The following is a 26,275-nucleotide window of genomic DNA, read 5'->3' on the forward strand; positions in this document are numbered from 1 at the left end:
ATATACTCCATGTTTGTACACCAATCCATATCCATATATAGAATTACTATACGAGTATCAATTACACATCAAATGATCAGTCTTTTTCCATCATGCTATAACTTATAAGTTCAATTTATGATCGAATATATATATATGTGTGTGCGCGCGCGCGCATTTCAATCTAGGATCGAGTTGGCTTGCCACCTACGTACAATAAACAAGGATTAGACGTGTATAGCTAGTTATACTATACAGTATATGTGTGTAATAGCGAAAGTAGTACTGGAGCCAGGTGACTGATGGGGGACGTACATGCATACTAAAAAATGGAAGCTAGCAGCTGGTCGGTCAACATTTGAAAATGAATGTGATGTATTGTACGTGTGTGTATATTACGGAGTATTTAATTCACCAATATATATAATATATGTATGGTCTAATAAAAAAACACAAAAAGATATACAAATTAAGCCAAACTATATAACACATGATCGATTAATTAATTCAATTAATAATGGAGAGTCAGTTGGTATACGAGTACGTACGTACGTATTAATTTAATTAATTAATGGGAAGGAAGGAATGAAGGAAGGAATGAAGATGTTGACAGTAGTCAATGAAAGGTAACCACCAACTACCCATGCCAGCTAGCTACAATTTCTCTAGTCCGCCCAAAAACTTATTGGCAGGCATGTTATTCGATCATTATCTTTAATATACTAAACTCTTTCCTTTTTTTCTTTCCCCTTACTTTACGTACGTATGTCACAACACCATCTCAAGTTTTCATATATCTCCATGTATATATCTATCCTTTTCTGACCATGATTAATAATTCCCTCACATCCATAGCTAGGTAGGTAGAGAATATATATTAATGTATTGAGTAATTATCATAGCCAGCCGGCAGGCCAATTGAAGATATTGTACGTACGTGTGACGGATCGTCGATAGATCATCGATCGCATGCACCATGCGGCCGCACCAATATTATATATGCATCAAAATATCATTATTTCTTTCCCTTCATTACCATATCTCTGGATCCCAAAACAACCCCCCCTCATCAGCTGTCCTCCTCCTCGACTTCAAAAACTCCTTGGCCAACTCGGATTCATTAACCAACTGGAAACCTGCCGAGTCGCCATGTGATTCCAATAATATATGGGTGGGAATTGTGTGTAACAGGGACACCATGATCACCAATATCAACCTGGCCAGCATGGGCCTTCAAGGAACACCCAACGTGGCTGCCTTTGCCCCTCTTGAATATCTGGAATCCATCAGCCTCCAAAACAACTCTCTTGTGGGTCCCATACCGGCTTTCAATCTTGTCCCCAGTCTGAAAGCTATCTACGCTTCCAAGAATCAGTTTACGGGGGTCATCCCCCCTGACTACTTCCAACCCTTGGGGTCTTTGAAAAGGATCTGGCTATCCGATAACAAATTCTCCGGCCCCATCCCCAAGTCGCTACAGGACTTGACGTATCTCAGGGAGCTTCATTTAGAGAACAACGAATTCTCCGGTCCCATCCCCGACTTTTCGGAATCAGTAGATGCGTTGAATGCCCTTGACCTCTCCAACAACAAACTGGAAGGTCCGATTCCAAGGCCTTTAAACAGGTTCGACAAGGAAGCCTTTGACAACAACCCTGACCTATGCGGCCCAAAGGCCTCCAAAGACTGCCCGGCCACTTCCCAACCAGTTTTGGCCAAGAAACTGTTGATCGCGGCTATAGTCGTGGCCTTTCTGTTACTCGTCATGTCCTTGAAAGATAAAAGAAAAGAAGAAAACATGAGGATCTTACGTAAACAAAATAATTATGATCACGAAGCAGCTGCTAACACTGTGGTTACCATCCCAAGCAGCAGCATCAATAATAGTTCAAGGAAGAGCAGTAGTAGAAAAGGCGGTTATAGCAGCCTGCAGATGGTGAAAAGCAAGAGCAAGGTTAAATCCGGGCCGGTGGGTGAGCTTGTGATGGTGAATCAAGCAGTAGAAAAAGGCATTCATTTCAAGTCAGAGGATTTGATGAAGGCTTCAGCGGAGGTGCTAGGGAATGGGGCATTAGGATCCGCTTATAAGGCGATGTTGGAGAACGGAGGAGGAGTGTCGTCGGTTGTACTCAAAAAAATCAAACACATGAACACGATGAGTAAAGATGTGTTTGACGCAGAGATGAGGAAGCTAGGGAGGTTGAAGCACCACAACATATTGACCCCCTTGGCATATCATTTCCGGAAAGAAGACAAGTTTCTAGTTTATGAATATGTCCCCAATGGCAGCCTGCACAATCTTTTGCACGGTGCGTACGTACATGATCGATTACTTGCTTGAATGCAGCAGCATGCTAAAACTAATATAATTATGGATATGCATATAACCTGCTATATATATATCCTATATTATATATTTGTTAATTATGATTAGTTTGGTGATATACATATATACCACAATGTTGTTGTGGCTGTGTCCACGCAGGTGATAAGAGGATTAAGCAGTCTGAGTTAAGCTGGCCCAACCGATTAAAGATGATAAAAGGAGTTGCTAGAGGAATGGGGTATCTTCATTCAGAGCTTGCTTCGTATGATTTGCCCCATGGAAATCTCAAGTCATGCAATGTACTCATGGGACCAAACTATGAACCGCTTCTATCTGATTATGCGCTTCACCCCTTGATCAATGCCACACTCGCGGCCCAATCCATGTTTGCGTATAGATCTCCTGAAGCCATGCACCGCCAACAAGTTTCCCATAAAAGCGACGTGTATTGCCTTGGAATCGTGATTCTTGAAATGGTTACGGGGAAATATCCATCTCAGTATCTAATGATTCATAACAACAACCAAAAAGGTGAGAGCGGGACGGATGTGGTTCAGTGGGTGCGATCGGCTCTTGATGAAAAGAGGGAAGGGGAGCTGATTGATCCAGATTTGCTTACCCATGTGGGCCAAATACAGAAGCTTCTTCACATTGGAGCTGCTTGTACCGAAACCGAGGTTGATACAAGAATCGACATAAAGGAAGCATTAAAAAGGATAGAGGATATATGAGCGCAGTGCAGTAGTGTATACTGAATATTTATCGATATATGTTGTTAATTATTATTAGAACATTTGAATGGACGTACTAACTAATAGTTAGTTAGGTCGTAAGAGTTATAACCCAATTAATGGAGTAGCTAGCTAGACAAATAACTAATCTAATTTGCTTTTTATCATTTAATTAGCATCTACGGTATTAGTACTTGTAAAAGCATTGCACCATTGTCATTCTGTTTGATATCCATCATGTGACAATGGTCTTAGAAAACGAGGAAGTGACTCTTGATGACAAAATCATAGTTAAGATTTTAGAAAGTAGATGGGGCATAATTAAGACTAGTATTACAACTATGTGGGTGGGTGTGTGTGTGTGTATAGGAGGATGGCTGTTGCAGCATAAGATACAAGCAATAAATTCAAAGACCGTATATATAGCTATTCATTTTACTCCTCATTTGTTGTAGCTACAGTTGTACGTACGCTTACTTAATCATCCACAAAATTCCTTTTGTTTCTCCTACACAAACTTGGCCATGCATATGCTGGAAAATAAAATATCAAGTTAAAATTTAATAAAACTAAACTGGACTTATATATGACGCATGTTACAGCATATAACTCAGTTGGTACTTTCGTACATGAGGTACTACATATTACACATCCCGGCCACAATGGTTATAGCTCCCTCCAGCTGGTAGTCAAAAATAAGAAGCTATAACGGGGCAACCTTCTAGATACAAACCATGTGGAATTGCAGGTCATGAGTTCAAATTTGCGAAAAAAGGAGTTCATTCCAAGTGTCGGGAATACCAGGTAAGCACCAATGTAAACAATCTTGCACCCCTGGAGTCGAACGGATGCTGTATCTTGATATATGACCTTCGTCTCTTACCTGAGATAATGCCGTTATATCCAAAAGCTTCACGTCTGTCCCCTTCACTGCCCCTGAGGCAATAGAGTCGCTAGACTCATCTATTAAAACTTCTAGTGCTCCAGGGGCTGTGCTATCACACGTACCTCCACTGTTCCAATCTCCATTGAAGAAGTGCCTGGGTGAAATAGACCTATAAAATGCCTTCAGCCCTGGGTACTTTGGTAATTGACCATTCACCCACTTTACGATACTGTAAATCGTTAAGTTCTTAGCATTTGCTATTTCTGCTATCTTCCTATTTGTGTTAGGCTTCCCACCCACATACATCACCCATCGGTTGGCGTTAAGCTTCCCTCTGTTCCAATGATGCCCCGTGTTGAGAACAACCACATTAAATCTGCTAATATAACGTTGCAGAAAGGCTGGTGGACGATCAAGGTGCATAGCAAAATAGGTGGTACCGTTTATGGGGTCAATTGGGTCCAACTCACAGAGACTAGCAGACCAATAATAGAGGATTGTAGTGTTGGTAATTGGGAAGCGATAAGCCCAACCATCAGGTCGAACAGAGCCACGAGCTTTCACTAGGCCATATTCCTTACCAACATCTTGCACATCATGCCTCTCTTCACCACCTGTGATCATGCACATTAGAGATTGGAACTGCTGCCGCCCCAATGAATCGCCTATAAATGCCATTGTTTTGTCCTGCATTCTGGGATATATTAACACAATCAGCGAAAGTGGTAACTTGTGTGAACATGAACAAATTCTCAAAATTATAACTCCCAAACCTTTTAAGAAATTCAGGCCCGGTAAAATTATTCATTTTGCAATCTTTTGGCTGCCACTTTAACTTCTCATATCCAAAATCTGTACGTTGAGTTAAGCGACAAGCCCACATACCAGACAACCACTGTTTACAACCAAATCCTGAGTACAGAGGCCAACTCTCATCGGTCACCCATTTCCCTTTACCAAAACTGCAGCCTGGAATAGAAAAGAAAACGAAAAGAACAGTTAGAAGATAATCAGTAATGAAAAATAACAAGCTGTAGCGCAGACAATTTGAAAGAAACTCTGTTTCATTTGAGGATTTAGGGCCATTTTAGACGCCTTTCAGCTTCTGTACTCATGTAAATTTCTTATTTCTTGTTACAGTTTGAGCATTTTTGTGCATTGACTAAGTTTTGTGATACATATAGAAACACACCTTTCTTTTCCTCAGCTGGAACTGGTATGCTAGATGCCATTGGTTCAACTAACTGCTGTTTTGGAGGTTTTGGGTCGCTTTGTTTTTCTGATGCTCCACTAGAAATAGAGATTCCAACAATGTCAGTGGTATTTTCTGCAACAACGTAAGAGAATTAAGGGTGGAACATATACCGTGCAGGATAAAAAACGCATCGTTAATTAAGCACAAATGAAAGTGACACTAGGTGGTTGAAATGCTATAGTTGATCTTACACAAGCTCAAGATTTCCTTACATCATACCACTTACAATAGATGGTAGTAAAACTTAAAGAAAGCAAAGCAATGTACCGCAGAAGTTCAGTTAGAATATAAAATAAGCAAACGCCCTTGGCATGGTGCTGTCAGGTGTGAGTTGACCCATCTACCAAGAGGTTGTGGGTTCTAGTCTCATGGTTGACAAATTGTAAACTTTTGTGGATTTATGTGGAATACTTGCATTTTCTTTACAGGAAAAGGATTCAAAGAAATTAGTCTTAAAATTTTATTCGTCATCGGTTTTTGACCTATAAGAAAATGTTCTGCGGGTTAGAGAGAAATAACTAAATACATACAAGAAAATGTCTACCATGGAGCTTTTCCAGAGCATTCTTAGAACTAAGATCCAAAGATGGTGCTTTTATGGAACTTAATGGCGATACAAAATCCACAACTCCTTCATCCCTTATAGTGTCCAAAGACGATGTGTTTACATAACTTAATGGAGATGATTTTGCAACTCCTTCAGCTTCTCTTAAATCATCTTTAGAGTGCTTCAACTGCTTTACCTCTGCTTCTTCGCCTGCCATTAAAATATAGTTCAACATTTAGCTGATGGAAAAAGAAGGTGACAAAACACAAGATAACGTATACAAGACAAATCATAGCTGAGAGTTGAGACAGGTGAATCTTTAAACTCTTGGGCTAATAGATAAACATTATGGAACTGGACTTGTCTACACCATAATGGCAAGATAAATCAAATGAAACAAGTCAAGTCACGAAATATAATAATAAAATTGGCATGAACGAATGTCAGCATCTATGTGGTTCTTGTCCTAGTTATCTGTTTATGTCGGTTATTATCCTTTGTGAAAAAACTTGAACTTGACCAGGTTAGATTTGATAATTTAGAGTTGATTCGTCATATCTTTTTGTTTAGAGTCAGTATTGAGAGGGGGGATAAGAAACTGAGAGTAAACCAAATGTACCCCCGATCCGACGTGTAGACGTATATGTACATATTAGGGATAAATTCTACATTCCTAGTAACTTAGTATGAAACTTTGTAGCTAGTATTAGCTCAGTGTTCTTGATGTATAAATACCCTTTTGTAGATCATTTGTCAATGATTGTATAGCAATCTTTCCCCAAATTCTCTCTATATTGTTATGGTATCAGAGCAACTTTCTTGATTTCCATGTCATTCAAGAGTCATTTCCATTCACTCAATTCAATAAAACTCAATCTATTTGGATTTCAATTATTTAAATTTATCAACTTTTCCACATAACTCTTCGTTTTTTCTTTCAACTTTGGTTTTTGATTTCAGTTTGTTTTGGATTCTTTAACCAACTTTTTTGGTTAATCAGCAAAGTTGACAGTTAGTGATTGGAAAAAGTCTGAACGTATTGTTGACGGTAAATGCATTGTTGTAGCCAATTTCAATGGTAGCTTTTTTAAACAAGACATCACAAAAAGGAATACAACAAATAAAAAAGGCCATCCCTGTCTAGGTTGGGTCATAGCTTATATAAGCATTACTTGGTTTCGTGCATTCATAACCTCACACTAACTCTCAAAATTGAATCAGTAAATGCAATTGGAAAAAGGTAGCAGTGTTGAGCCCCTATCTTAAGAGTTTTTTTTTTTTTTTTGGTCTAATGTATGAATCAACAAAGTTCCAAAGGAAAATAATAGTAATAATAAGGTATCTAATACGTTGTCACATAAAGCAGCATACTTGAAACAAGATATGTCCCTAATTATCAAGTATTGTGGAAGATATATGCCAAAAAGTGATTTGTAGTATTAACAAGAGGGGCAAATAGTCTATAAGTAAAGTGAGATGCATACATAAACGTAACCAACCTGGGAAAAGCTGCAGGAGTTGAGCATGAGACGGAAAAAAGGTGGTGGTGAGAAGGGGGTTTTTATCCCAAGACCAAAGAATAAGAATGGTGGTAAAAACAACACCGATAAAAAAGAGAGAGAGCTGCTTGGTTCTGCGTTCATAGAAGTAGCCTCCTCCCCCTCCCCCTTTCATCATCCTAAATTCAACAATACATAGTTAATTAGTAACAAAAACAAAACTTGTGATTAATAAAAATAAAAAAGGAAACGAAGGTAATACATTATCACACACCCATACCATCCATACCACTATATAAGCTCTGGTTTGGGGTATTGACAAATAAATAAAATATCCATCCAGGTTACTAAAAAAACACACACACACGAGAAATGTGTGGATAAGAAAATAAAAAAGAGTCCATGGGAATGAAGTAAGGGAAGTTGTTGCGTACAGCCTGGCAGGTTGGTCAAACTAACATCTATCTAATGATCTATGTATAGGTTAGCATATAATGATATATGATGGATTTTCCCATAAATAAATAAAAGGTAAAGAGCAAAAGGAAGAAGCAAATGACAGAAACTTAAGTAATGGTACAACAACTCTGATCATAACATTATTAACATACACTCCGTGTGTATTATATATTCGATATAGATGGCCAGATGGGCAGATGCATACCATACCTGGAAGCAAATACGAAGAAGCCTTGCGCCAGACAGCAGTAGATTTTGATTTTGATTTCACCTCTGACTGGCTATAAACTGTGGATTGGAATTGGAGCAATGAATACTAATAATCAACTTTGAATTGAGAGATGGATAACACGAGGATCACGTTCATTCCAAATCTCACTTTTTTCTTCTCCACCGGACGGACGGAAAGAATTTGAGATTGCTAATTTGTAATCGCAATCTTATTTGGTAATCATTCGCCTAAGTGATAAGTAAGAAAATAAAAAATTATTTGCCCCTGTAGTTTAATAAATTTACACTCGTCTATACGGTTCAAAGTTGTCTGTCTGTATTATTTTGATTTCGGTTTCTCCACTCTCCACATATTGGCTAAATTGGCACGCCGTTGCTAGCCCTATGGGACCGATCATTATGTATTATTTTGATACTGTGATGGCGTGACGCTAGGAATGACAATGGATTGGGACATTGATTTGGTAATGTCAAACCTGAACCTGAACTCAATAAAACATATGTGACCCAATACTCATCAGGTATAAAAATATATATATTTAAATACCCGATAAGAATGTCTATTTTTAAAAACTATAACCAAAACTTGTATGATTTGATATAAGATATTACTTGTTCTTAATGCTTTTAGAAATGGATATGCAATTTATGGAATAAGATATAAAATTAGTTGATATTAATGTGTTACATTGTATACACAAAAATGAAATATACATTCAAAACTAATCACTATATAGATATAGACTTTAAGACTTTAATATCTGCTCGAGTCAAGATAGACATACCCAGTCTTTGTCCCGAGTAGGTTCGGATATCAGTTTATCCCGTCAGGTCGGGGTTTTTTTATTATCCCTATATGGTACTAGCTTTGTGAACTTTATTTTTGTGTATGTGTTTCATCGGGTTGAGGGTTTTCAAGTCAGCTTCTTATTTGTGATTTTCTTGGCTTTATATTGTCAAAATTGAAGCCGCTAGTCGATACTCCCAACGTTCACCCTTAATCCGACGAGATTAGATATCCCTTTGTGTTTAGCGAGACATGTTTTCCTTCTTTCGGGGTTTGCACGTGTGTTTTCTTTGTTTAGAGGTTTCTGGTCGTTGACGGCTACTATTTATTTTTTTGATCGACCCCTTTTTAAGGTTATTGCTTATTACATATGTTTATGCTTCATTTTATCTTTTTACTATATATATATATATATATATATATATATATTTTTTATTTTTTTTACTTGATATTGTCGTTATTTACTTGATTTGCATCTCTGACTTCCGATTTATCAAACCCTAATTTTTGATCCAAATGTTTTAACAACAAAATTCATCAATTGCAATGTTTGGTAACCACACCCTATTTTTTTTATCTATTTATTATTATTTTTTGCCTCTTTTGGGAATATTTTTAGGTGACATGCGTTGTCATGTGATTGGTTGCCAATTGCTAATTTTTGGCAATCGACAGCTACATCCTTCAACCTAAAAGTGTGGGATCCAACTTGAAAACTGCTTACAGTTATCCTCATAATCTAAAATATTTTAAAGCTTTATCCTATTTTCTAAAAAAAATAAACAAAGTAAAAGAAATCGTCTCTGTGATTTGTCATTCATATAGTATATATCCATATGGTTTCCACTTTGTCCCTACTTATGTTAAGACCTTAGGTGACATGCGTTGTCATGTGATTGGTTGCCAATTGCTAATTTTTGGCAATCGACAGCTACATCCTTCAACCTAAGAGTGTGGGATCCAACTTGAAAACTGCTTACAGTTATCCTCATAATCTAAAATATTTTAAAGCTTTATCCTATTTTCTAAAAAAAATAAACAAAGTAAAAGAAATCGTCTCTGTGATTTGTCATTCATATAGTATATATCCATATGGTTTCCACTTTGTCCCTACTTATGTTAAGACCCCCACGTGTGGGGCATTTTTGTCATTTAACTCCACTTCCTCAAAATCATCATTGTAGTTTGTTGTTTTTGCATTTCATCTATGTCTTTATATTTTTCTTTTATTTAGACATTTAATCAAACATATTGTCTGCAGGCACGGTTCTACAATGGGGGCATTGGGGGCAATTGCCCCCATTCCAATTTTGGTACAATGTAATTTTTTAGAGGTATATTTGGAAAAAAAAAATAAAAAACACATACAAATAGACACAAACAAATGTCTTCGTCGTTGTTATAAGCTTCTTCTTTGTAAGTACCTTACTTATGTCGGAAACATTAGTTTTGAGATAGTAAAAATGTTGAGTGTTTTGTTAATAGAGTTGAAAAAGAGAGGTTGAAAAAGGGTGGAGATTTCCTTAAGTTGGAGATTACTTAAGGGGTACAGTTAGGGGTTAACGAAAAAATTGTTTTTTCTATGTTTGGATAAATGTATTATACATTAATATAGTATAGTTGTATGTGAAAAAGTTGTTTTCTTTTAAAATTATTAACATAATAGTTAATCACAATAGTCATGTAGAAAATATATGTACGGACTAAATTGGATATCATTGCTCCAAAATTGTAAAGACCAATGTTGATAGATATTTCCATAACTAACACTCATCATTCATAATCTAACTAAACCCGACATTAACGAAATGCTTCTAAGAGTCCATTTTTTCTGTTTACAGCTCAGGGCCTATTTATTTATTTATTTTTAAAAAAATTTCCTAAAGATGGATCTAAATAAAGGACTCTTAAATTTACCTCTCGCAAAAGATATTCTGGCTCCGTCCCTGATTGTCTGCATATATAACTATGATTTTATTTATTATAGCCATATACAAACATATAGTTGTGAATGTTATGATATGTATAAACAACATTGAACGGTGAAAAACATTAATCGATAACAATGAACTAGTTGTTTCTGATACTTTGTTTGTCCTATATCATCAACCTGTTTATTTATTAGGCACTTTTAGTATCGATGAGAACTTAAAATTTAATGCTAACATGCTTCCTTATCGGGTAGAATAAACCAAATGTGTTGGTGAAGTAACACCAAATGCGTTGGTGAAGTAAGCTAATAATGGATTCTTGTCATGACTTTGGTTCTTTAATTGTGACTTTTTATTTATGCATATTATAACATTCGCTACTATATATATATATATAGAAATAAAACAAAGTAGATAATGCATGCTATGTGTTTAATTAAATGTCTGAATTAAAAATATAAATCAACAACATAGATGAAAAGGTGAAGTGAAATGACAAAAATGCTACTTATGTAGTCACGTCATTACACGTGAGAAACTTAACGAAAATAGAGACGAAATGCAAACCACATTAATGATTTTGACCAAAAGTTAAAAAAATAAAAGATGCAAACCGTAAAAATACATTGCATAGGGATGATTTTTTATATTTATTGAATGGAATTTGGAAAATATAAAAGAAAATAAATAACAGGAAAAAAAAAACCAAAAAAAGAAAAGAGATAGAACTGTAACCGGAAGAAATTGCTGATAGAAGAAGGCAAAGGTTGGTTAAACTGGGTTGGGTAGGGTTTTTGCATATATAATCTAGTTTAATAAAACTGTTACGAGTTAAGCAACCAGAAGAGCTTCATTCATTCATTCTCTATTCGTATTACTAATAATCAATCAAGCAATAGCAAATTGAAGCCGCGACCGTATGTTTTTTTTTTTTTTAATTTGATTTATAATTCCATTATTTCTTAATGATGATTCCAATTCCATAGTGTGTGTTTGCTTTACAAGTATATGTTTAAATAAATCAATTATTTGTTTGAATTCAAGAAAAATGGCTTACGGTCGTCGGTGGTGGTTTATACACATACATGTCTTTCGGCCTTTCTCTAAATGCCTTGATCTTTTGTTTTGTAGTTAAGTAAAATACTAAGTGATGGATTTAATTATTATGATTATTTTGTATTGATTTTGATCAGATAAGATATATGGAGAGTAGGGAAGAAGGGCCCAAATCATGGGATGAGCTATACGCCATTGATTTGATGCCTTCCGAGCTGTTTCTCAAGTTCCGAGAGCAACTCCATGGCTTTCGTCTCGGTCTTAATTTGGAGGTACCTTTCCCCTTCCTTCCTTCCTTCCTTCCATTTTTTTTTTCTTTTGTCTTCATTTTATACACCTTATATACCGTGATAATGTTGTTTCAAACCGATTAAACTAGTATCATATATGTGTGTGTGTACGCAGCCGTTCACATCACTGTTGTGTATTACCCTTCCTTGTGTGTATTATGTTTGCTTCTTAGCTTATAGGAACTTATGGCAGCCTGAGCTTATGATTTTCATGACGAATTATGTGTAAAGGAATTTTAATCTGAGCATTGCTCAACTATTCTGCTAAGATTTGTTTATAAGTTGGACATTTAACAAACATGAAAGTCAACTGAACTTCAAATTATAGTTAATGTTATGAAATACAACGCATGTGGTTTATGTTCACAAATTCATGCCAGAAGTTCTTCTATATGGGATTGCACACCCATTTAGTTTCACTTAGAAAGAAGCACTTACACAACATGATATATGTGAGTCATCTGTGGCTAAAAATCTATAACTAAACCACATGCCTACATGAGGATCTACAGAACAACTCATAAATACAACCCCCCATAGTATCAGCATAATTAATATGAATAGTCACTAATATAATGTGGTCCTATCTTGTCCAATCTTGTTTTTGAGCCCAAAAAGTATATTATAAAGCAAACAAGTGCCGAAACTACTTATTTTTTTGAAATCAAGCTTAAATGAAGAAATGTTACAGGTGAAAATATTTATAAACTAGCATGTAACCAACGCAATGCTTGCGGCAGTATCTCAGGTTTTTGACAGTTTTCAGTGGTTTTCTGTCTGTGGCAGTTGTGTAAAAGACAGATTGAGAAAGGGTGTTTTGTCACGTTTAACAGTATAGATATATATATGGCAATTTATGACTCCATTTTTTGTTCTTGCATCTCTAAATCTCAAGTTTCAAGCATTTCATATCATCTATAAAATGAAGTTGTGGCAGCATGCCGGTCAAAGAATACTATCTGTAATAATGTAAGTGAAAATTAAAATCAGGATATCTTATCTTATTGATTAATATCTTAAAAACTGTTCCAGTTCTACAATTCCCCAGTCAACGAGTGCCAGACAAAGTTTGTTTTAAAGCCGTTATCAAATGAGCGAAGATGGAAATTCATATACGAGCCTTTACATCATGATGTACGCCTTGTTTCCAAGAAGATCCCAATAACCAAATTTCTAAATCTCCAGGTTTGCTTATATGGTCATGTGTCATCTCACTCTCTCATCAAAGTCACTCTTTATTGCAAAATTTATGAAAAGCTGGAAATATTTTAGGTAGGAATAGGTCACAGTTTTCAGCTGCGTGCCACTGGTTGGAAATGGAAGCTAACAACTTGTTTAGGCGGTGATGGTGTATCTCGAATACGCAACAAAACATCTCTTGGACTGTGCCCTGGTGTTGATATGCGTTTTGGATGGAGGGCAGACTATGTTCTTCCAGAATTTACAGGGTAAGTATGCTTTAAATGTGTAGTACTGTTCATTTCACTGGTATGTGTGTATTCAGATTTTAGATCCAAATTGAATAACACCTCGATTGTTCCTATTTGTAGAGTCTTCTATCAGTCATAACACGACTAATATGTTTATTTTTCTTTTTAAATTTGAATAGTAGATTTCAGTGTTGAAATTATGACTGTTTATACTGTGGCATTGACAGGGCTGTAGGGACTGGCGAAGCATTATTTAACATGAACTCTGGTCGATTAGAAGCATCACTTGACAGAATCGAGACCATATTAACCCATACTTCTAATTGGTCTCCAAATGATCAGGTATCAAGTACATCTGCTTGAGTGGCAGTTTTTGTGTAGCATCATCTATGAATGTTGTAATTATGGAAGGATTACTCTTGAAGCCCAGTTTTTACAGCAGGCGTATTTAGCTTTTATCCCTTGTACTTATCATCTTTTGTTTGCTACATCGGTTGAATATTATTCGGGAAAATGATCCGTACTGCAGACTTTACCTAAGCTTAGGTACTGTCACTTTAAAAAAAGTTACAAATTAAACCTTTGAATTTGATAAACATACATACCCCCTCTGAATTTTACATAGCCTCCCCTGAATTTTACATAATCTCCCCTGTTTTACCTAAGATAGGTATTGTATGCTTTACTTAACCTTTCCCCATATTTCAAAACTTTGAGAGTTAAAATTTAGTGTTTCTAAATTGATTTACTCTTTCCTACACCTTTGGCTGTAACATTGGTGCTTCCACATTATTTAAAGGAATTAGTATTCTAAAATCTCTCAACCTCCTCCCCACACACTGTCGAATATGATATTAAAACTCAAAACCCGTAGAAGATGACATTGGGTGTTACTTATTAGTATTCTAAAATATAATTAACTATGAACGAATGTATATAGTGAATGATCTTAAATTATGTTGATTGTATTGGGTAACTTGTTTTTTTTTTTCCAATATGAATGATAAAGCCGTTGAATCTGGTTGCTTTCACGCAATGAACAATTTGTTCATAGTTTGTCGATGTATATTTGTGCATAGTTTCTTACATTTTGGGACACTAATTCTAATGGTTTAATTTAACAAAAAATATTGGTAACCGTCTAACTATTTAGGCGGTACTCCGTTACACTATTTGGACAAGGGGTTTGCTAAATACAGCTCCAATGGCTGTGTTTAAGGTGCATAAATTGTTTGTACATTTACCATGAAAATCAGGGGGAGGGGGTTTAATATGGAAGGTACAAATTTTTTTATGCACGTTAAATACAACCCTAAGGGTTTATTTAGCATTTCCCTTTGGACAAATATACAAGTTACTTGACCAGAATTTAAGTTCATTGACACTTAAGTACGTTCATAAATAGTTGCTTACGTTTCAAGAAACAAATCCCTTGTTTAAATGCGAAATAATACATTTTGAAATATGAATTACGCACGAAAATCACTTTCCCTTTATTAAATTGTTAAAAGAAAGTTTTGAAAGTAGAATCGATAACAAAGATTCAAGTAATATGAATATAAATGTAAAGGAAATTTTCTTTTGCTCTTTAAGGAAAGTAGTGTCTAGAATTTTACTTTGGGAAATGCTAAATACAACCTTAAGGGTTATATTTAACGTGCATAAAAAAACTTGTACCTTTCATATTAAAAGCATACCCCCTGATTTTCATGGTAAATGTACAAACAATTTATGCACCTTAAACACAGCCCTAAGGGCTGTATTTAGCAAACCCTTTTTACTTTTTATCAAGGAATGCCTTTTATATAATGGGAAAGGTTAGGTAAAACATGTTATACTTATCTTAGGTAAAATAGGGGGTTATGTAAATTCAGAGGCTATATATGTTTATCGAATTCAAAGGCTTGATTTGTATGTTTTTTTTAAAATGATAATACCTAAGCTTGGGTAAAATCTGCGGCATGAATTATTTTCTCTTTATATAATGGGTTAATCGCCGATATTCTTAAATAAATCCATCATCAAAGATTTTATTAAAGGACAAAACACAATCATCATCATAAAATATAAACGTTAAGAAGAATATGAGTGGAGTACTGGGTCCCTTTTTGTAATTTATAACGGCTAAATGAATCTTTCCTTGTATAAATTTCAAAATCCTGAAGCCCCAACAACGACTCTCACACTTTGAAAAAATGACTTCTTCTTGTTTCCCATACGCTGTTCTTACATGTATGAATTTCAGTGTATTCATCCTCTCTGGGGCTTCTTTAGTCCCGACAATCATAATCAGATCGCCACCGACTTCAATGGGTTGGGCGCTTGTAACGGTTTCCTCAATCTCCCTCCTCTCGTCCTTTCTAGGGTTTTACTCTCGACTCACCCATTTTTGTTTCGTTACCCATGTCACCCTTCTCATCACCTCCTTGGCTGCTCAATTTCTTGCCATTTTAGCCCTGTTTACCAAGGAAAATTCTAGTCTATCAATGCTGAAATCCCCAAGAGACCCGAGAGAAGCAATGGTTTTGGTAAGGTTGGAATGTGGGGTACTGATTGTAATGTTTGTGATGCAATTAGGTGTATTGTGTTTAACGTACACTACAAATTGTTGTTTGGCAAGAGAATACGAACCCGTAACCAAGAAGAAGAGTACGAGGGTGGCGGCCGAATCCATGAAAGGAATGGAGATGGAAACGGATCTCAAAGGCTTTAAAGAAAGAATTTAGAGATTGATTTTTGAAGATACAGTATTACTTGAATGTTTTGTAAGTTGGGACCTATGACCCTGTGTTATTATTATTATTATTATTATGAAGCAAATATATAAATTTGCTGTGTTTGTCTTTTTACATGACTAATAATCGGGGCAATTTTATCTCTCTTAACAGTTTCATGTCAATTTTTACTAATTACTAAATTCATTCATGAATTCTATGTAGATATATCCATTTACATCTTCCTATATCATTTTTTATAGGATGGGTTATTGTTGTTGTTGTTATCGAGTAGGATAGAATATTAATAGCACGGGGCACTGGAGAGAATTAAAAGTGATGGCTTAAAACGGTCCACATGATGTATATTATACCAAACCAAAATGAAGTTATTGGTTGGTTTGGGTTGCCTTCACATCCCGATCTCATTTTCTTGGCTGGATGGATGGGGATATACTTCTTCCACACCCTACAAAAATACACATAACTTCTTGTATTTTTAAAACACCCCCAAACGGGAGATTTTCTAAAAATGATTAAAACAAAACAAATTTTGGGGAGGAACACAGAAATATATTAAATCACTTTCACATTACCCAAAAAGGAAATTTACAACGTATGAAACTGTAAAGAGGATATTGATTTTAGTAGTTTAATAAAAAACTTTAAAAAACCACGATATCCATTCATACCGATAAGCAAGTTTCACTAAAGAAGAATCATCATCATCATCTACGACAGCAATTTTCTTTCTTAGACAATAGACTACTTGTTGTGGAGGCTGGCCCACATAAATTACAAGTAGGTTTATATTGTTACGCAACTAGTGTGATGTTTCGTTTTGGCACATTATTATATTAAGCTTTTCTTGTATTTTAATCTAAGCTACCTGTTAATTAACAAACCATCCATAGTTTAATTTGTTGTATATGATTGTGGGCATGTCTCATTATTTTTATCTCTGGCTTCTCCCTCTGTCTCTCTGTGGGTGTATTATTGCACTAAACAAACATTGATTCAAGTTAATCAAGAGACAATCCATCAATCTTCTTCTTCTTCTAAACCATCCATCCATCATGAAAACAACCGGAATCCACAAACCCCCTGGTTTCATGATCCCAGCATGCTTTTATGGACCCAGGAACATTTCAGGGATGATCACAATGTCAGTTTCTGGTGCTTCCCCTTAAACGATTGTAATTTGTTTACCGTTTCTGGTACGAGACTCATTTATTTAGCTTCTCCTCTGCAGGAAAATGAATTCAAATGAAACAAACAAAGTGGAGTTATCAGTGTTGCATCTTCATGAAAACTCTGATTCTCAATTACAACAACCTACAACTCTTCAGTTTGACCGGCTGCAACCCGTGTTTGTTCCAGACAAAAAGCATGAGTTTGGACAGTTTGTAGCAAGACAAGCTGTGCTTGACGAAGAATATTGGGTAAGTGTTTGCATCACTCTTATGGCTTGGCTAAGTATTTGTGGTATCATTTGTTATTTCTGCTAACTATGACAGACGGCAGCATGGCTACGAGCAGAAACCCACTGGGAAGATAGGAGGAATGATAGGTATGTATGAACTACATATATATGGAATTAATGATCATCCCATCCCATCCCATGTGCTTTAATCAAAAGTTTTATGGAGGATTAGAAATACTGTACATTCATTCATGCCCAATTCTAATCTCTGAGGTTTTGGCATCAATGCATTGCCTCACTAATAAAAGTATTTTCTGCATATTATACAAATCAAGTATTTTCAAGAAAATCCACAACAGCACTTGAATTAGATAGACCACCTGTTCATATGCAACTTGATTACAGACATGAGATGGCCACTAGACAGTAGACATAGGAAATGGGAGAAATGAACAAAACTAATACTATACTCTTATCAATACCACAGATTTGCTGATAGCCATAAAAGGAAATTTACAGAGCAGGTAGGATTGTTGTGGCATACTTTTGTGTGTTTATTGACCATATGTATTTCACAAGGATTTACACTTAATTAGGAGTTTCACGCTCTAAAACGCCAGTCTGAAACAAAACTTGGACAAAAAAGTTCCTGCATTGTCACGGTATAAACTTTTCCACCTATTCTACTCTGCACCAACCTTATTTGTCGTTTCCCTCAAACAAATGTATATTTTATAATTTCAACTCCTCGAAACATGATTAGGTAAAGAAAGAACATGGGCATGAGAAACATACTGTACTAAAGAGTGTAGTTGGAACTCTTGATGTCAGCATCCGGCCCTTCTTGCATGGAGAGACTTTCCCTGGGGTATAATCCAATTTTTGTGCAAATGTTTGTTAGAATTAGATCTGTAATTAACTAGCAAAGTATATTGAATCTCAGGAAATAGTCAAAGCACCTATTTTCTACAATGCAGACAGAAAAGAGCCAAAAAACCAATATGGTTACATTGCAAATTTATGTGTAGCCAAGTCAGCACGTCGACAGGGTATCGCAAGAAACATGTTACATTTTGCTATGGAGTCTGCCATATCAGATGGTGAGAGTTGTACTTAGCCTTTATTATCTTAAACCATGTAAACAGATTTGAGTTTGACAATTTTTCATGGTTGACTGGAATTATGATATGGCAGGTGCAGAACAAGTGTATGTGCATGTACATAAAAATAACCTAGCTGCACAGGAACTTTACCAAAAGATAGGATTTAAGGTATCATACTATAGTTTCTTGTTGACTTTTGTTTTATTTTTTTCAGTGATTTTCTCTAAATATGCTTTAACATTATCTGTCAGGTGGTGGACTTGGCCAGCCCTCAGCTGTCTAGAGATAAAATGTACTTGCTTTGCTACAGAGCGTAAAACACAAACACATATTGTTCATTCTTTTACTATAGAAAATGAACCCCCAATGACCACTATAAAATTGTATATTACATAGTTCAAACCGATGAATATTTTTACCTACACAGAGTCCTTTGTTGATATCAGTATATTTCTTGTCACTCTGGGTATCAATTATGGCTGATCAACACCAATTAGTAAAATACATGATGTTGTCTTCGTGCTCACAGGATTTCATGTAAAATCACTTTAGTGACGTATGGTATTCATCGATACCATGTGAAGAATGGGACCTTGAACCAGCAAAAAACGAATGAAAACATTCCGTTTACCTAGCTGAACTCTGCCCAGGGATTCTATTCACCTCCATTTCATCCAATATTTTCTTAAATCTTGTCACCTCCTCCCATCTACCAGCTTCGGCATATAAAGTTTTAAGAGTGACATAAAAACCATCATTTCGAGGGGTGAACTGGAAAATCTTGTGAGCCACACATTCTGCGAGTTCAAGGTTTCCGTGGATTCTGCAGGCATTTAGCAAAGCTCCCCAGACATCTACATCTGGCTCAATTGGCATATTCTCAATAAATTCGTAAGCCTCCATCAGTGTACCGTGACGACCAAGAAGATCAACCATAGAATTACAATGCTCCAAACCTGGAGTTATCAAATACTCCTCTGACATGCTGTGGAAATGCCGTCTACCCTCTTCTAAAAGCCCTGAATGCCTGCAAGCTGTCAGCACAGCAATAAATGTAAGGCTATTTGGCCTAATTCCTTCCTCTCTCATCTTTGCGAATAGCATGATGGCTTCTTTCCCCCGTCCATGAGATGCATAAGCCCCAATAATTGATGTCCAGGAGACTACACTTCTGTTGAGCAAACTATTGAAGATGTTAGTTGCCGAATCTATACTACCACACTTTGCGTACATATCTATAAGGGCATTTGTAACGGCAACATCTGACTCCAAACCCGTTCTTTTCACTAAATCATGCACCCATTTACCAGCATCCAGTGCTCCTAAACCAGCACATGCCGAAATAACACTAACCATTGTAATTTTGTCAACATCTATGTTTTCTCCTTGCATCTTTTGAAAAAGTTGAATAGCATCTTCACAGGCATTATTTTGTTCATATGAAGCAATCATCGCATTCCATGAAACCAGCGTTCGAACTTCCATCTGATCAAACAAAGCTCTAGCTATCTCCACTCTACCACACTTCCCGTATAACCCAATCAAACTATTTGTAAGAGATACATACGAGTCAACTCCAAGCTTAACTCCCAGCCCATGAATCAACATTCCCACATTCGAAAACTCTACACCAACACACGCTGGAAGGACACTCACAAGCGTCACAACGTTCGGTTTAGTCCCAGAACTCAACATCTCAACAAAAGCCATCAACCCCTTGACCAAAAACCCATTTTGCACATAAGCTGCAATCATAGAAGTCCAAGTAACCACATTTCTTACAGCGATATCACCAAAAGCTTGTTCCGAATACAAAGCATCCCCATTTTGAGCATACATTGTAACCAGAGAGCTCTGAATGTAAACATCGACATGGAACCCAATCTTAATCACATTACAATGGACTTGTTTTCCTTCCCACAAAGCAGACAGCAGAGAACACGACTTGATCACGTAAATAAACGTATAACAATCAGGTAACAAACCGGTCCTAAACATATTTCTGTAAGTAAATAAAGCTTCTTGAAAAGGGCCCACATCGGAATAACTTCGAATCAAGGTGTTGTAGAGGAAAAGGTCTCTGTGAGACATTATGTCGAACACCTTGCGGGCATAATCCATTGATAAAGAAACAGACTTGTTGATGAGTTTGGTTGATACGGGGAGGCTTTTGTGGGACCCATTAGTGAAAATGAGAGCATGGACTTGTTGCAGTTGTGATATGCATGAACAACAGTTTATGAGATTGTTGAAATTAATAAAGGGAGGTTGGATTCTTTTCATGAGAGACCATGTACTATTAATTCTTGAATAAATAATGAATAACACAATTGTTTGAAAAAGTTTACTTTTACTCTGACAACTTTAGGGTGCGAAATTTTAAAGGAAGTATAAAAAAGAGAAAACGTATTTTTTGAAAGGTAAATTTCTTCGTGTCGCGATTCGACAGCGGGAAGTGTAGCATACGTTGTCTTAACCGGGAAGTCCGCACTAGAGAGTTTCCTCGAAGTAGAAATGCCTATTTCAAATACCCGATGGGGAAAACCCCCTAATAATCCGTCCGAAGGCACGATGATCAATAGGGGTAAACTCTACCCCTCAGACTGGAACCTGGGTTAATAAAAGAACTTCTTATGTACTTCCCAATCCAAGATCTCTTGCTTGTAAGTCATTTATTTATAAATATTTTCATTTATAAATAAAATTAGAGTATTAATTTCCCAACTTATTATTCGTTCATATAGTTGTTTAAATGCATTCCAAGTTAGAAACTTGCAAGTAAACAATGTTTTTAAAATTCTTGAGAATATAACTTAATTTAACAAGGGTAATCCTTTTTATCCAAAAAATTTTAAAGGGTTTATATTTCATTTTTAAGGGATCTTAATACTACATTATCTTTATTACGAGTGTTTCTAGCGTACAAAGCTGGTTTCGTTTTCACTGTAATATCAATCAACAGATATAATATACGGTAGTATTCATCAATACACCTTTTTAAGGCAATTCACATTCCGTGGTGGCAAGTGCAGTTCTGGAGAAAGCTGGTCATGAGTAGCTTCCTGGATAAGCGCCATAGCATTTGCATCCTTCTTTTTGGCTACTTTGCACCGAAGCAGATCTGTATCAGCTCAGCGAATAAAGAACACTAACAGTGCTCTGAAACCAGATTTGTTGGTAAACAGGAACACCTACACTCAATTTTGATAATGAAAACGAGAGTTCTGCACTCAAAGTCAAAGAACAACTTTTATTTCTCTCAGAAAATTGCATACATAGTCCATCAGACTCACAGCGCTTTCAATAGGCAAAATAACAAACGGAAATAGACAAACTATCCTGAAAAACGAGGACGACAACTGAGTATCAATATTAATTTCCTGAAGCTTGATCACAACTTTGGGAGATCTATATATAACATCATCCATTTTCTGCGAAAACTACGAAGATACTCTTTAGAGTATTATCTTATAACACAATCCGTATAACCCAAACATACAAGGTCAAATTGTTGTTAAAACCCTAAAACCACCAACACACTTCAAGCAAATCTCCTTAAACATCTGAAATTCTGAATCTGCCTGAGCTGGCATTGTTTACAATGTCTTGACCTAAACACAAGAGCAGAATATGACTTCTAACACCTTCTAGCAACAAAAGGTCTAATTCAAAAACCATCCAAGTTGTTCAAAAAGTACAAAATATATGACGGCCTTTACCATTAGTTTTTTTCTATCTACACATGGAACAACCATTTCATGATTTCATCCATAACAAAAAGAGAACAAAAGGTTAGGCCTTGTTTCCCATGCTATCAAATATCAAAGTCAAACGCGCCACAAACACGGTAGCAAAAAAGTTGTGTGGGCCCATAAGTTCCGAGTTCAAACAGACGAATACCGCAATGGTAAATAATCAGGCACCTCAATATTCTTCAACACCAGACTCTCTTTCAAGCCCGTAATTTTGACCTCTTCATTCGAGTATCCATCCATGAACACATTTGTGATCTGTAACAAAATGACCAACATCCATTTTGTTTCAATAAGACAGGATCATTTGCATGTGAAAATATCAAGACAATGACTAGTACCTGGGTGCACCCAAACAATTTGAGCAATTTCAGTGAGAGGCAGCTATCTACAATCAACCCGAGGGTCTCATCCGTCATATCACGACACCAGGATAAGTCTAAAGTCTGTAAATCTTTGGCATGTTTAGCAAGTGATAAAGCGGTGTGAATACCAACCTGAAAAAAGGCCACAGAACCCTCAACAAGTATAGCAAACATGATAACTATCATAACCCATTATATATATGGAAAAAAACATTGATACGAGAAACTGAAGCATGTACCTTATCAACATGATTAAGGGATAGCTCCCTCAAAGGCCCTCCACAGGCTTCAACATATGCAGCGACAGCCTCATCACTATCACATTGTTTTGATAACTATGAGAATATCTTAAGAACCAAATGCATTGATGGAAGAAATTGAAAAATCTCAAGCATATGTTATCCCTTTGTGATGCTTATATTAGTTAATAAAATGTAAAAACTAATCTTTCTGCACAAAAACAGTGAACAAAAAAAAGGGTAAACCTGAATGCATTGCGGCAAAATTTCATTGTTTGGATTTTTTGACAACCATTTGCAAGATGCCCCAGTGCATTGTCGGTCAATTTACACAAGTTGGTCAGATCTATCGCACATAGGCCAGGACAATTTTCTGCAATTGCTTTCAGCGCTTTATCTGTTAATTTCCTGATCATATTCGAATAGTGACCAAAATCAATACAAGTTGTAACACGTATTAACATATAACATGGATCCTGCAAAGTCCAAACAAAACTCACATGCAATCTGCCAATACAAGCTCCTTCATCTTCTGACCTTGAACAGCCACAAATTTTATAACGAAAGAATCATTAATAGTTTCAAAACGAGAAATAGACAGCACCTCCAAATGTTTTAGCTTCATTAGTGCAGGAAGAATACCCTTATCATCAAGACCAAAACACTCATCTATGTACAACTCTTTCAAGATTGGTCCTACCTTGTCAGCTAAACTAACCATACCATCAGGAGTGAGTAACGAGCAGCACCCAAGATTTATAGATCTCAATGCGGGTGTAGAGGCAACAAGGGCATTAAGCCCGGCATCCGAAAGTCGGCATGCTCCCTTCAAAGATATATTCGTCAGTGCAGAAAACTTACTAGGCGAGTGAGCCAAAGTAGTATGTAAAACAAAGTCTGGAAAACATCGGCCACACTGATCCAGTTGTAATACCTAACGACAAAAATTCAAAATACGTGTTCTCAGTAAAATGATGAAGATCATTATTACAATGTGCCATCATAACATAAAATCTTAAAATGGTTATTAATGATTCTACCTACAAATATCAGTTACAAGCCAAACAGACAAACTGAGCCCCATAAACCCCTTTATAATAAAATAGAGTAAGCTTCCTGTTAAACTCACATTTATAAAAAAAAATAAAGATAACTCTAATATGCGGAAAAAGATAGGCAATAACCGGAGCATATGTTATTGTGACAACAGCTGTCCTAAAATGCAGCCCAATTTTTTGTTTGTATTTTAAAAAGGCATAGAATAGAATACATATCATAATGTAGCAATCGTACACAAAATTTCCATAAAACTAGGAAAGAATGACACAGCTTGCTGAAAAGAATCTCACCGTGAGCTTGCTAGTATCAGTATTTTCAAGTGTCTTGGTGAACTGTTCCTCATTTAGCCATGAACAATCTCTTACACGTATCTCAGAAGGAGATCCCCTTGAAAGCAAGTCAAAAAAGTGAAGATTCATCCTCCGAGTGTCACAAAGTAGGTGCGTAAGCTTGTGTCTAAGTACATCAGGCACAGTTTCAAGGGAAGTTATTGCATCAGCATTTTCGACCATGACTGCCATACACAGGTCCTGCAATGATGGGGCCACCTTCTTCGAGCGACCACGTTGTTGGTTCTCCTTAGGAACCCATACAGGTGGAGAGGATTTTATTTTGTTTGAAGTCGCATCCTTGTGTTGATCAGGCATGTTTGCTGCCCGGTCTCTAATTATTTTCATGGCGGTAGAGAAAGGACCAGGCCAGTCTTCCACATCCCCATTGGCTTTCGTTTCTGGCAGTTCAACTTCATCCTCGTCTTCTAGTTCGTCGTCCTCTCTGACAGAGAAATGAGCAAACCTTGATGCATTCCTTCTAGCTATACTTCTAAACATTTCCTTATGGCGCATATTAGAGCTAGTTCCAGCTCTTTCAATATCCATATTCACAGTCTCCGCAGCAGGTATCGCGGCATCCATCAAAATATCTATATGAGATTCCAAATGTGCATCAGCCATGTCACTTTCATTTTCACTTGATGATGATGATGATGATGATGACGATGAAGATGGCTCGATCTTGATTACTTTTCCCTTCCAGCTATCTTTAAGTTGAAGACTAGCACTGTCCGATTCAGGGGAAAAATTGATCGGATAACTATTTAGATCGATGTCCATTTTATCCACCAACACCCCTTTGTTTTTATCTTGTCTACCATTTCCGTAACCAGTTGATTCTACTTTGGCCTCGTCAACTTGAACACTGGCTTCGCCTTTAGTATCCTTTTGAGAAGAAACAGTGGGCTTCTTCCCTGACCGTAATCTAGAAGCAACATCCCCTTGTGAAACAGGAGAATCCATTTTCAAATCCTCGGCAAGAATATCTTTTTGAGGCTTTCTTTTCCTAGTGGAAGCACCCACATTCTCAACAACAACTACATCACTATGAACATTATTATTATTATTGAGGTTAGAAGAAGTGGATGATGAGAGCCGAGCACTGCGTCTCAACCCGACTCGGGTGGAATCAGGAGTACCTAATCCATGCTTATTAGCGATAAGGTCAACCTCTTGTTTCGCGGGTGTTATGGGTTCGATTTTAACGCCACCATCATTAGCAGTTTTCGGATTAGGATTAGGATTAAGATTAGGAAGGGCTGATGAATGTTGGTTTTGAATTGAAGAAGGGACAATTTTTCTGGACCTTAAAACCTTCGTCATCTCTACTAATTTATTCTACTCTACTACTACTACTACTACTTATAAGGGAGAGGAAGGATAGATATATAGTGATAATAATATAACTATATCTATATATAAAGAAAATATATAAATATATAAATAAATAAAAAGTGAATGTAAAAAAGGGGAATGGAGTATACTTACTTAAATCATCATCGTTGGAGGAGGAGGAGAAAGGTGTGTGATTGGATGATCGGCGGAGAAGGAAAGGGGAAATTAAAAGGACGGTTAGTATTTATTTTTAGGGTTTTTGGGGAAATTTTAATTTTAATTTATACTCGTATATATATTTGTTTAGTTTACTTTAGAGAGAGAGAGAGAGAGAGAGATAGATAGAAGAGGGAGGATACAAAATGGGGCAAGTGTGTAGGGCAAGATTCATGGAATTCCCGCCAATGCCCGCCCACTCTTCTGCTTCACACTCTACACATACCCATCTATCTATCTATCTATCTATATTGGGTTCCATTCTATTTTGAAGCCCATATTGGTATGGTATGCAGCCTAAAATAGGCTTCAATCTAGTGATGGCTTGTA

General features: G+C 36.4%; 7 protein-coding genes across 13 annotated transcripts; 4 read left to right on the forward strand and 3 right to left on the reverse strand.

The window, feature by feature from the left end:
• Positions 1-1,185: 1,185 nt before the first annotated feature.
• Positions 1,186-3,036, forward strand: LOC122599383 (pollen receptor-like kinase 3). Its single transcript, XM_043771888.1, has 2 exons — positions 1,186-2,292; positions 2,475-3,036. Exons 1-2 carry the CDS (start codon positions 1,205-1,207, stop codon positions 3,034-3,036), a joined length of 1,650 nt encoding a protein of 549 aa, XP_043627823.1. The 5' UTR covers positions 1,186-1,204.
• Positions 3,037-3,595: 559 nt separating this feature from the next.
• LOC122600632 (protein trichome birefringence-like 14) lies at positions 3,596-8,271 on the reverse strand. Of its 2 annotated transcripts, none has more exons than XM_043773377.1 (6): positions 7,893-8,271; positions 7,224-7,402; positions 5,722-5,934; positions 5,115-5,249; positions 4,696-4,891; positions 3,596-4,616 (listed from the first exon to the last, which is right to left on the reverse strand). In XM_043773377.1, exons 2-6 carry the CDS (start codon positions 7,399-7,401, stop codon positions 3,794-3,796), a joined length of 1,545 nt encoding a protein of 514 aa, XP_043629312.1. In that variant the 5' UTR covers position 7,402; positions 7,893-8,271; the 3' UTR covers positions 3,596-3,793. The 2 variants fall into 2 exon arrangements, with proteins under 2 accessions (XP_043629312.1, XP_043629314.1); XM_043773379.1 differs by having other exon boundaries at positions 7,888-8,271.
• Positions 8,272-11,319: 3,048 nt separating this feature from the next.
• LOC122598861 lies at positions 11,320-16,069 on the forward strand. 3 transcript variants are annotated; one of them, XM_043771341.1, is made up of 6 exons: positions 11,444-11,548; positions 11,825-11,959; positions 13,010-13,162; positions 13,250-13,425; positions 13,635-13,749; positions 15,985-16,069. In XM_043771341.1, exons 2-6 carry the CDS (start codon positions 11,834-11,836, stop codon positions 15,997-15,999), a joined length of 585 nt encoding a protein of 194 aa, XP_043627276.1. In that variant the 5' UTR covers positions 11,444-11,548; positions 11,825-11,833; the 3' UTR covers positions 16,000-16,069. The 3 variants fall into 3 exon arrangements, with proteins under 3 accessions (XP_043627275.1, XP_043627276.1, XP_043627273.1); XM_043771340.1 differs by lacking the exons at positions 11,444-11,548; positions 15,985-16,069 and adding an exon at positions 11,320-11,397 and having other exon boundaries at positions 13,635-13,865; XM_043771338.1 differs by lacking the exon at positions 15,985-16,069 and having other exon boundaries at positions 11,445-11,548; positions 13,635-13,865.
• Positions 15,510-16,265, forward strand: LOC122598862. The gene has a single exon (XM_043771342.1). The coding sequence runs from the start codon at positions 15,603-15,605 to the stop codon at positions 16,131-16,133; it is 531 nt and encodes a 176-aa protein (XP_043627277.1). The 5' UTR covers positions 15,510-15,602; the 3' UTR covers positions 16,134-16,265.
• Positions 16,266-16,530: 265 nt separating this feature from the next.
• On the forward strand, positions 16,531-19,095 carry LOC122598860. Of its 2 annotated transcripts, XM_043771336.1 has the most exons (10): positions 16,531-16,922; positions 17,144-17,286; positions 17,374-17,563; positions 17,639-17,691; positions 18,032-18,068; positions 18,141-18,206; positions 18,308-18,412; positions 18,488-18,644; positions 18,739-18,815; positions 18,899-19,095. In XM_043771336.1, exons 2-10 carry the CDS (start codon positions 17,198-17,200, stop codon positions 18,962-18,964), a joined length of 840 nt encoding a protein of 279 aa, XP_043627271.1. In that variant the 5' UTR covers positions 16,531-16,922; positions 17,144-17,197; the 3' UTR covers positions 18,965-19,095. The 2 variants fall into 2 exon arrangements, with proteins under 2 accessions (XP_043627271.1, XP_043627272.1); XM_043771337.1 differs by lacking the exon at positions 16,531-16,922 and having other exon boundaries at positions 16,972-17,297.
• Positions 19,096-19,177: 82 nt separating this feature from the next.
• LOC122598858 (pentatricopeptide repeat-containing protein At1g11290, chloroplastic-like) lies at positions 19,178-21,078 on the reverse strand. The gene has a single exon (XM_043771335.1). It carries the CDS (start codon positions 20,928-20,930, stop codon positions 19,275-19,277), a length of 1,656 nt encoding a protein of 551 aa, XP_043627270.1. The 5' UTR covers positions 20,931-21,078; the 3' UTR covers positions 19,178-19,274.
• A 794-nt stretch (positions 21,079-21,872) lies between these two features.
• Positions 21,873-26,036, reverse strand: LOC122599617 (F-box/LRR-repeat protein 4). Of its 3 annotated transcripts, none has more exons than XR_006323930.1 (7): positions 24,353-25,799; positions 23,504-23,937; positions 23,250-23,411; positions 23,004-23,079; positions 22,741-22,896; positions 22,367-22,657; positions 21,873-22,258 (listed from the first exon to the last, which is right to left on the reverse strand). XR_006323930.1 is itself a non-coding variant. In XM_043772152.1 (7 exons), the coding sequence occupies exons 2-7, from the start codon at positions 25,355-25,357 to the stop codon at positions 22,532-22,534; spliced, it is 1,959 nt and encodes a 652-aa protein (XP_043628087.1). In that variant the 5' UTR covers positions 25,358-25,439; positions 25,883-26,036; the 3' UTR covers positions 21,873-22,531. The 3 variants fall into 3 exon arrangements, 2 of the variants coding, with proteins under 2 accessions (XP_043628087.1, XP_043628085.1); XM_043772152.1 differs by adding an exon at positions 25,883-26,036 and having other exon boundaries at positions 21,873-22,657; positions 24,353-25,439; XM_043772150.1 differs by having other exon boundaries at positions 21,873-22,657.
• Positions 26,037-26,275: the final 239 nt, after the last annotated feature.

This window comes from Erigeron canadensis, chromosome 5 (assembly GCF_010389155.1).
Source record: "Erigeron canadensis isolate Cc75 chromosome 5, C_canadensis_v1, whole genome shotgun sequence".
Classification (NCBI taxonomy): domain Eukaryota; kingdom Viridiplantae; phylum Streptophyta; class Magnoliopsida; order Asterales; family Asteraceae; genus Erigeron; species Erigeron canadensis.